The 12011-nt window shown below is 29.8% G+C and overlaps 1 protein-coding gene across 1 annotated transcript; it reads right to left on the bottom strand.

Moving 5' to 3' along the window:
• Positions 1-728: 728 nt before the first annotated feature.
• On the bottom strand, positions 729-3998 carry LOC111642349. Its single transcript, XM_023388684.1, has 3 exons — positions 3897-3998; positions 3159-3206; positions 729-1429 (listed from the first exon to the last, which is right to left on the bottom strand). Exons 2-3 carry the CDS (start codon positions 3193-3195, stop codon positions 810-812), a joined length of 657 nt encoding a protein of 218 aa, XP_023244452.1. The 5' UTR covers positions 3196-3206; positions 3897-3998; the 3' UTR covers positions 729-809.
• Positions 3999-12011: the final 8013 nt, after the last annotated feature.

Here is a 12011-nt window from a genome sequence, read left to right as displayed (position 1 = left end):
GCTTTGTCTATCCTGTGTTTCCAACTTGTATAGTCTGTATAAATTTGTAAATATACTGAACTGTCTTGAGTATGTGCTTCCACCGAACCTACATCAGAACAATTTTGAGTCGTGTTTAATCCGACAAGCCAACTCGAAGAGACGGAAGTTTAGGGAGGAAACTTCACTCCAAGACTTTTACATTTTTGAATTCAGAACACTTTAAAACCTGCAAATGCAGAACAACTGTGTATTTTTTCTGTATGTATGGATGTTTGTGTATGGCGACATGGTTTTGTTCACCCTCTTCTAAGCTTAATAACTCCTGTGCTTTTTGCGAAAATTTCTGAAATTTTGTACGGAGGTTTGTGTATTAGGAGGATCAATATTGTCAAATTTTGTTGATTAGAACTTGAGGGATGAGGAGATGCAAGGGTCATGGGTTATACCTCGAATGAGTCTGACTTAATGGATATTTTACTTGTTATTAATATTTACCATTTTTTAAATTATAAAACATATCTCTACCATCAAAATTAAGCTTTTTGTCATTTTATAATAATTAATAATATAAAAAAATTTTTAAATAAAATCTCGTAACAGATGGCGCCACACACAATTTTAATTTTTTTTTTGCCGTGAAAGTTATGCAATTCGTCTCTGAACTTTCTATACGGTAAAACAATTCTAATTAAGTTATTAATATTCAATTTTAACTGGCACTAAAATTAATTTAAAAAATCATAAACTTAATACTGAAAATTTTTTATTGCATGTATTTTTTACGAACAGAATAATGCATGATTTTTTCTTTCACGCATACAAAGTATTTACATAGCCGGCATAGGACTCTGTGAGGCAGCTCTTTTTAGAGCAGGAACGAAATTATAATTTACTACGTTCAAGAATTCATTTTGTGCATGAACGTAAATATCATTATGTATTAATTTCTTTCCAGTATCATTAAGAGGTCCAAATCCACTAACTCTGACTTTAGGTGATCCTCTTCGAGTGAAGTAGAAGGCTTTCATAACTGGGTAATTTCGGTTGATACTAGTTGTAAATACTGCAAATGCGGTATCTCCAGACAATTCGGCTGTCACTTTTCCATTAGCTTTAGGCAGTTTTCCGTATTTCGCTTTTACGTTATAATGGATTTTAACGCCATTGAAGACGAGAGTGCAATTTAAAGTGACATTACCAAAATCTCGACGAAGACCGGAACAATCTTTTTCTCTTCGAACTTTAAGCAATCCAGTCATATTTACATTATAGTACTCTACATTGACGTTTACTTTAATTCCGCCTAATTTGTCTTTATGTTGTGTAGTAAAATTATTAAGACGAGCGGGATCGACATTCCAATTTCTTGCCTCTCGCGGTAAATTTGAACGTAACACGAGGTCCACATAATGGTTAGATTGTTGCGGAGTTCTTGCAAAAACCACGCCTGAAATAAGCAATAATAAATTATTATTTACTTTAATTTATGATTAAAATACAACGTTTAAAGTTTTTTCAGATTATTCTAATCCACAATTTTTATTTTTGATACATTGTTTAATATATGAGATCCAGTCAAAACTTCGACAATCAAAATTCCAATAGGTCAAAAATTCCATCAAAGTCTCGTCAAATTAAAGTTTGACATGCTATAAAATCAATTATAATCGTATTTGTGCAAACAAACTTCTGTTTGTGAAATGAGCAAGTATCAAAGCACTGGAAAAACTTTCGTTAATTAATGTTATTTTTCTTGATTTTCTACTGAAATATAATAATTTGGAATTACAGAAACTTTTTAACTTTCATAATTGTCACAAATTACTTAATTTTTTTTTTCATTTATTTACTTGCCAGTAATGAAACTCGTCAAATTTGTGGAGGCTTGGGGCCGTCAAAAATTGGATTACGAGAGTTTAGGTTAAGGTAGGACCCTGCCATCAGGTGTGTGTTGTCGAACACACCTTCGATTTAGACAAAAAAACAAAAGGCAGATAGTTAAGGCACGAGGTTAAGGGAGTCCAAGAATGAGCCACTCAGGAGATGAATACAAAGTCAAGTAAACTAATTTACGAATAAAAGAGAAAATTTGTTATATAAAAAACAAAACTTAACACTTGAACTTAGTTTAAGTTAAACATAAGTACAAAATCTGTTTTAGGAAGTTAGCCTATTACTATTTGTAAAACGGGGGTTACCTAGCAGGGGGTATCCGAACGTCGCGACTCACAACATACCAGGAAAAGAGTTGTCTTCTCTTCTAGATGTGTTGATTTTCTTCCTTTCCCTTTTTTCTTCCTGTATTCTCTTCCTCTCTCCTTTTCCTTCATTTTCTTCCTCTTTCGCTTTCTTTCCCTTTCTTCTTTACCTATTTGTCTTCTTTCTCCTCCATTCAGTCCCTCACTAAGTCTTTCACTAAGTCCTTCACTCTCCCTGATATTCGTCATTCCCTTTTATTTTATTCTTCATTTTGACCAATCCTGATTTTGTTCCAGAGGATGTTAAAATAATTTTTGATAAGCATGATTGGTCATTGTTTAGTCCTTCTCTCTTTTCTATTAAGAATTATATGCGTCCACGTGACATGGATGGAATAACACCAGCCATCTAACACCATTGAAAAAGGGGAAAACGACGGTCGTCCCCTTCGTCTTTTCTTTTGCATGTTGTGATTTATATAACAATTAATTGATAATTTTTTAAATTTTAATTTGTTTTTCTGAATTATTTTAAATCGGTATTACTAAAACTTTAGAAAAGGAAGGTCCCTAAAATCGGAAAAATAGGCGAAATGTCTTTACACGTTGGTTGATAAACGTAAACAATCCTGGTGTCGCGTTTACTCACACAGATGTGGGTGTAACCAGACGAAACAAAACGGGATATAAAATACAATAAAATTTCCAACTTATTATATAAAAAGAATACATTATTAACGAAAAAATTAAAATAAATTGATTAAAATTAAAAGTATACAGATAATGTTACTAATAATTCACGAATATAGCCTATATATATATATTCCTATATACCTATATATACATACATATATATTATATACCTATATATATATATATAGGTATATAATAACAATCAAAATTTGGAGGGGGAAATGGTGGGTCTCACAATGTTTTTTAATTTTTTAAATTATTATTTCAAGTCAGAAATATACTTACCAATGAAAAATAAGAAAATGCAGACACTCGTCTTCATATCTTTTGTTTCTGAAAAATATAATATTGAATTTATGTAGTAATATTTTTAGTATACTGTATATCGAATTAACAAAAAGTTTAACAAATATAAAATGTTTAAAATCTAATTTTACATTTCTTAATCCATACATTAAGATTTAATTGACATTTTCGAAGAAAGAAAATATTACTTTTGACATAACTTATTTATTTATAGAAACATAAATAATCAACAATATTTTATACGAACTATTTTTTAAATAACTAGTGAAAGTATATATTAAACAACCGGAAAAAGTATAGAATTTCAGAATGTTTAATATAAATTTCTACAAATTTATTTTATAACCTTTACACTAAATATTCATTAGCTGAGGTAGAATTTGATAACAATAAGAATCTCCATTATCTTATCTTAGTTTTTATGTAGAGACAATTTTATCTTAAACGTGATAACAATTCATTTAAAAATAATATTTGTTACAAAATATGATTAACAAGTAATTGTATAAAGACAAACAATTGCCATTTTAAAAAATGAATAAAAATTAAAATATTTGCGTAAAATAGTATTTAAAATAAAATATTTTAATAAAATGTACTTTATATTTTAAGTTTAAGAACATTTTACAGAACTGTTTTAAATATTTTATTCAAAATAAATTTTTAAATAATCAAAATTAATTTAAAAAATATATGCAAATACATAGATTTACTTACTGCGAGAAGCTTGTCACTGTTCAATAATTGGTCGAAAGTGAAGCAGATCTCCAGAACAACGTCTACATATTTATACTATCTGGCATTGTTACGAAATTATTTCGTCACACGTATGAAATAATTCTGACGAATGATATCATATTATCGAAAAGATATAATAGATAAAACATCCTAGATATGACACAGAAAATATAGTGTTTATCTAAAATATATATAAAATAGGCCTGTACATTTTGTATCTGGAGATAGCGAGCTTCAAATTTTTATTTAATAAATGATCTTTGTGTTTATGCTTCTCGTTTCTGAAAAAAAGACAGGACAAATTTTGCTTTAACTATCGGTCCCCATACTACTTCTCGTCCTTGCCTTTTCTCACGAAAGTTGAGGCCCATTCATTAATAATTTAACAATAGTTACAGTTGTAGAAAATGTATTAAAAAAACTAGTTAAAATTAAATTATTGAGCATTCAAACATTAATAAATTTACAAAACATAAATGTGAGAAGATAAAGAAAAAACACAATATATGTGGGTGGCAACAACCTTCACTGCACCATCCACAAATATATAAAAATATTTTAGAAATTAATTTTAATATTTTTCTTTATTGAAACTGTGGGCCATATTATGAGATTTTTTTATTAGTATTTCGTGAATTAAGCTTAGCAAATTAAAGTACAGAATAAATGCAATATGTACACAGGCGCTCCTCTACTTGCGGTCAGGTTGTTTCCGAGGTGTTGTTGTAAGTCGAAAACTATCCTAGAAAGTACAGTACATTTGTACACAGAATAACCACGTATTATTAGTGTTTAATTCTTCAATATATTTAGTAGAACACATTAAGCTTATTTATCTGCTCGTTACTGCTTAGTAGAGGTGTTTCATATGCAGATTATTTTTTAATCTAATGCACTTAATTTTTTATGGATAGGTTTAGTTTCCACGGTAATAGAGCGACACTTCTTGCATTTATCTCCACTACTTGCATTTCTGAAGAATTAATCATAAAAGTTTATAAAAATTGCAATAGTTAAATTGCAATTTTTTGCAATTTAACTATTGCAAAACAACAAAGAAAAATCCCTTACTCCGACGTCACTTCACGAGGACAATGGCACGTCATAATTCGTGCGAAAACAAAAAATGACGATATGTGATAGAAATAAATCTACACTAATTATTTATTATTTATTACTGGTTAAAGACTGAGTTTAACACCACCCCACGATCAGCAAGTGAATGTGCGCAGGATTTAAGTTTTTAGACGTACGGTCAAATTGTAAGTCTGAAAGTTCGTAAGTTGAACGTTCGTAAGTAGGAGAGCATCTGTACAGTGTTTCAACAATTCATGTCAGATGTGAATTATCCAATAGGCGCACTAGACGCGCGAATAGGGCCTCGTCGTCTCGACGGACCTCAAACATTACATATCAAAATGATAATATGCCTCTAAAATTTAGCGAACGTTTAAAAATTGTATATTTTAAAGAAACAGCATGTTATTATTTAAATTTATTGTCTTTTCAATATTAAAAAAAGTAACACTTTTACATAAAGGGTCTTATAAAAAAATTAGGGCCTCAAAGGTCCATAATTCTCTATTGGGTGATACAAGTTCACGAGTTGTTATTCGTCGAGCTTTAACAATGTCTTCTAGCAATTTTTTTTTTTTCTCGAAGCTTTTCAACGCCTTTCCGTTTTGTATTCTTTAGATCAAAATTTTCCGAACGGAACTTTTAAAACCACATTTGACATGTTCGAAGTTTAGGATCATTTTCCCCATACACATTACGAATATTTTTTATTATTTGTATACCGTCATATCCTTTACGAAACTCAAAAAGCGTCACATGCCTAATACGCATTTTATCTACCGACATTTCGACTTTATTTTAATTTTGTTAATAATATTTATGGTCCATAAGTTGACTATTTTTAAAAATTTTTGATAATAAAATTGTTTTTTAATTTTTAAACCATATTTTTATTTTTATTAAAAAAAAGAGCTACCGTCAGAAAGCCATCCCATCATTCTTAATTAAAGCGGCTGATAAACACAATTATGGATAAAAAATGCTCATATGATAATTGTATTTTATTTGAAATATCATTTTAAGCATATAGACAATGAATATACTCGTATAATATTACTTTATGTATACATTTTCGTCTAAAGAAGGAGAAACCTCTAGTACCAAAACATCACTTCTAATTTAAAAGCTGAATAAAAAAGTTTGGGTATGATATCAATGAATTATACACTTGATTTATGAATACTATAAAACTAAGTAATATCTAGTAGATTTATTTTATGTTAGGATTTTAAAATACACTTAGTTTCTATTCTTTAATAATGTATCCTTGTGTTGTAATATTGTAATGAATATTTCGCTTTTTACTGCTATTCCATACGCAGAATATGATTACTATCGCATGTCGGATTTAAGATGCGTTGACTTTTTTGCCACAGAGTATATAAATAAACTGTCAATAATATTATATTAGGTTATGCTAGATACTAATTAGATCATAAACACAAATTTATGTTCTATGCAAANGTTAGGTTAGAACGTGCGTCTCCACTGTTTCCTTTTGTTTGCTGGAATCAGCGGTGAGCCGTAATGACAGCCGCCGCCATTCCCTCGCGTCGTCAAGTGACACGTCGTCTCCGAAGCGGTCCGGTTTCGAGGCTAAAACAGGAAGACCCGCCATGACAGTTTACGACTCTGGACATTAACCGTTGATTTTCTGTCTGTTATTTGTACTTATTTCATCACATTTGTTCGGATCAAAAGAACATTCTCTTACTGAATTTTTATATATAAATTTTCCTAAATATGAAAATTTTTAAGTTTTGAAATCATGTGTAACAGTTTTTCTGAAAATATTTCATTGGAGAAATCGTAACTATTAAGATAAATTATGAAAACATTTATTTATCTCTTTCGCAAATAAGGATATTTATAAATTTTATACGATAATTTAGATAGCTTACGTATTTGTACGTAATCTATATTTGACTTTTATTACTATTGATTCGTATTATATTTTTAAGATATATTTTTTTTATCTCTTTCCTCCCTATGAGAGCATTTTTAGCAAGCTCTCAATGGGGCAGCCGGGTGATGAGGGACGTGTTGAGCGAGACAGTAGTAAAGGCTGTTCTCATATGTTACCTCATTTGAACACAGGCTTTACTACCACTGCCTCACTGAGAATTGACCACCAGTTCAAACATAAGTTGTGACGAAATTTAAATCTGTAATCTGTACTCTAGCGCATCAGATTCTTGTCATTTTGTATTGTCGTTTAATTACTCTTTAACTTGGTTTTAGTTTCTCAATCGTCAAAACTAAATTCTGGCATTAATGAATTAACAGAGACGTTTCTTCCATTCTTGCAACAAAAACTAGCCCCTGCTCACATACGACTTGAACTTCCTAGCATTTCACGCCTATTCGTGGCGCATCCTGTATATTAATTACATTATTAGTATATGTATAAATACACCTGTATATATACAGTATATAAGTTTAATATGATTTAAACTTATATATATTAAGTTTATAATATGATTTCCTCGATAAAATTTTTATTAAAGTTTGATATTTATTGCATATCATTCGTCATATAAATGTATAGCTAAAGAAAATTTTTAAAAATAAATTTTAAGCTTCTAATTATTAATACATTAGCGACGTATTTTCCAGCTAAAGATTGTAACGCCATCTCTTATTGTTAATAGAAATTATATAGTAATATAAACACGATGCTGTATTAAAACTAAGCAAATTTGTATTAATAATATGCATAATATATTGTATTGTATTAGTACACGTCAGTTATAGTGAAATATTTATATTATGGCGATATGGATAATATTATAATACGTAGAGATGATAATTGATAGGTACGAAGTTCATGCTGTCTACAACCACCCAGCTGTTTGTTTTATTAAGTTATGGTAACGCAACAGTTAGGCGATTTGTCCAGGGGAGAAGCTTTCCGGGAGATCTTTTTAAGGGTAACTGGCCCTTCAGGTGGAGAAAACCCGGAAAACTCCACGTGCCCAGCCCGTCTTGGCGAGGCGCTGAACCCACGACCGAACTCCCAGTGTTCAGGGAACAGAACCGCTTGACCACTGGTAGGCCCAACCACTAAGCAATTGCTGCCTAACTATTCTACGATGGTATGGGCAACATATACAGTTTATACACGATATTAATTTACTATCTTCCACTTTTTTAAAATAACACCATCAGCACTCACGTTTAAATTAATTAAAATTAACGTAAAACAAGGATAAATTAATTTTAAAACAATAAAGTTTTCAAATTCTTCGAGGATTGTCAAAGTAGCTATGTTGATTATTTTAATTCCGTGGTAAACCGGTTGGAATTTTCAAGGGTTTTATTCCTAAAATTTTTAAACGCACTGCGTTAAAATCGCAACTAATTTCTCATCATAAGGTGTATAAGGTTTATGAAAAACTCGAACGTTTATTTTAATACTTCTGATAAAGCTTCTTTTTCGCCTCTTTTTGTGATGAATAAGTAAGCCACCCCCACATCTCTTTGTCTTTTTCACAAATTCAACATGAAATTTCGAAGTTACCAACTTTTAACTAAATTTCGAAGTTACCAACAGGAACTAAATTGGGCTAAAATTAAATTTTAGCCCAATTTAGTTCCTGATACATTTTAGATTAATATTTCTCCTATCGCAACTGCTGTTCCTTCCCGAATCTTTTACTAAAATTATTCAAACGGAGTTTATTCCTTATGAATGGCAATCATCCATCATCGATATTCCTAGAAACGACCTCAATTCTTATCGATCTATCTCGTATCATCTGTAATGTTTAAATTTTTTAAAAATTGTCTCCATAACTATAGCCGTTAGACCAAATCCATCGCAACATTGAGGCATTCACCATAAATCCATCATTATCAATTTGATATACGGGTATATCCCGCTGTCGTTCTATGGTATAATGATTATATTTTACCTCACTCTTTTAAAGTTAAACTTGGTGATTTTAAGTCCGTTGTCCTTTCTGAAAGATAGTACATTATTCATATTCAGAAATTTTGTTTTTTATAGCTTGAATTTCATTATTCCGAGTACTTGGCCTAATATAGCAGCATAACTATTAACCTTATAAACTCAAATTCTACTGTTCTACAATCTGACTTAAATCAACTTATTGCTCATTTGGAATTATATAATCTTAAGATTAATAATAATAAAGCATTAGCTATGTGATGTTCCCTTATCATAGTTTTATTAAGGATGATTGTCACTTCTGGTTACGCACGCAATCTCTAACAAATGGCGTTAAAAATTTAATGCTTTTTTTTCTATGGGAAAAACACATTTTTTAAATTTTTACAGAGAGACTGGAAAGTAAAAGCTCAGAAAGATTCCACATTTTAACAAAGAAAGTCTATTAGCAGAAAACAGCATATGTTCAATGTAGTTTTAAAACATTATCTGTAGACACAGCAAACAAAACAGTCTAATTACAATTATTTAAGTTTCTAGCTATTCTCACAAATATATTTATCAAAATTTGATTAAAGGACTGGTGTGAATCTGCAGTAGTTTGAACAATTGTATAATTGTTTAATTAAACTGCTACAATTGTTATAATTAAATTCTTGTTTTCTTTCTACAGAATGAGAATAGTGAAGATTAGAAGTTTAGAATTCTTCATAATTCTAACCTTTCACTATTTTGAAATTTCTAAATCTAAATAATTAAAATAATTATCATCTATTTGGTATATACTATATATTAAAAAGCCAAATATTTCGTCACCGTAACACACAAATAATGTAAATTTAAAAATTAACTTGATTTACAATTTGAAAATTCCAAAACAACTTTTAAATGGTTCTTAAAAACATTGTATAAATTTTCAATTGACTTGACTTGATTTTATTTTTAATTTTAGTTCATGTTTTGGTGTAAAAAGCCAGAATTTTAATTATTATTTTATTATTTTTAGTTTTAATTTATTTAGTAGTAATTTAGTTATAGTTTTTATAATTATTTTTAATAATTTTTGTTTATTTATTTAATTTTGCATTAATTTTTCCGGCATTTTTGAACTCTCAATTATAATTTTTTTTAAATTAATTGCAACTTTTTTTTTCTTTTTAGTACAGTATTGTTTCGCACAAAAGATAATCAAATTTAAATTTATTTTAATTTTTTAAATAATTTCATTTTTATTTTATAAATTTGTCTGCTTTTAATTTCTTTTTAATTTTAAATTTTAATTATAAGCGAGTTAACATCGATTAAGCTATCGAGCTACCAAGTTTTAATAATAAGAAGCATCTCAATTAATTATCAAGATGATAATAACAATAACATACGAAGTATTATAACTGCTCTATTATTTCTAGATTGGTGAGCAGTATCAATGAATTGTAATTTATCAAATCCTTTAAAACACTTTCCACCCTAAAGGCACTTTCCATTCTCGTCATGAGTTCGGTCAGGCCACAATGAGATAACGGAATAGAGAGAGACGAGGCCTGGAATATCAGAAGCAAACTGCCATGAAAACTTCTGCGGTTGTGACTTAGTTTTTGACAAAATGTCAAGCTGTTGTCTTTGCAGTTTTAGGCCAAAAGATTCAGTTAAAAATCCAGAATGAAATTCGAGCCCAGGTCTATCTAAGAGAACCAAATACTAAGTTTGGCGCATTGAGGGCATTTGGTCATCCTGGTACATAATATTTAACTTATTACATTAAATTAATACAGAAGCTCTTAAACGGTTAAGAACGTTTATCTTAAGATGTAACTATGTATTTACGTTTTTCTGGCACTAATAATGAGGTTTCATAACTTTTAACTAACAAATTAGATATTATGATAAATATTAACTTAGTGAAAACGAGTTTTTAGTAAATAAATTTGAGATAAGTTAATGAAAAATAAAATAATAATAAACATTTCAGTTTGTAGAATTTATATTATTTAAAATTTAAAACACAATACATATAAAGTGCAGTACATTTAGAAATTTAAGTTATAATAATAACATAATTTTAAACATTGGTACAAAAGTATTCGGAAAGTGAAATTAAATGAATATATTATAGGTATTATGTAGCTAAGTATAAAAGTTTTTATATTCTGTATTTAAATTGTTTAAGTTTTCTATGTAATATTTATTCTTCTGGATATTAAACTGATGAAACTGAATCATTTAATTAATAAACGATTAATTAGACGGCCGGATGGTTGAGGTGATTAAAGCGTTAGCCTAACGCTTTGTAGGACCCGTGCTCGTGCTCGTATCTGGGTGGTAGAAAAACTCCAGAAATTTTTCTTGGGAGATGCCTCCGAAATATGTTGGGCCCCGTTCTTCGCTAACTGCCCTCCTCTGTTATAAGCCTGGCCGAACTCACGATGTGTATGATTTAAAAAGAGTTTTTTGTTTTATGGTGAAAAGAGGAACTAACTATTCTTGTAAGATACCTAAACGATTTGTAATATCATATTTTCTGTATTATGACTCGCAGTTTTAATTATTTTTACTTATTCGAAATAGAAGCGGGTCTTAGAATCGATGACGTCTTTCATTCTCAGTCTTAAGCGATCACATTAAAAATTTAGGGGAGAGATCCTTTAAAAAATCAGAAACTCAAGGAGAAAGAATAATAGTTTCCCCCTAGCTCAGTCTGTTTATCCTCTGTGTCGATTTCCCCGTTGTCTCTGACTTAATTTTCGTTCGGCCGTATTATAAAGGTTTTTCGGTATTTTTAATATTAACTTTATCCAGTTTGATGTTGCATTAATAGGCCTACGCGAAACCCGCAACCCCGACGGCGACCGAGGAATCCTTCCGAAAAGCAAAATAATATTGGGCGAAATCCTAAGAATCTGATTTATTTCATGCCATGGTCGAAAATGGACGAAAAAGATATTTATTCGAACGAATTTCGGGAGATGGTCAAGCGTCGAGACGTAGAATTTAAAAAGATCGTCTTTTACCTCTCCACGGTCGACATTCTGCACCATGTAAATGCAGAAGATAATTTATTTATCAAATTTAAAAAAGAAAAATAATTATAAATTAATTAATTAAAAAAA

This window comes from Centruroides sculpturatus, unplaced genomic scaffold (genome assembly GCF_000671375.1).
Source record: "Centruroides sculpturatus isolate CEXI.00-Female unplaced genomic scaffold, Cexi_2.0 scaffold1376, whole genome shotgun sequence".
NCBI lineage: Eukaryota > Metazoa > Arthropoda > Arachnida > Scorpiones > Buthidae > Centruroides > Centruroides sculpturatus.
The sequence above is the reverse complement of the archived record's forward strand: the minus strand, read 5'-3'. Positions and strand labels throughout refer to the sequence as shown.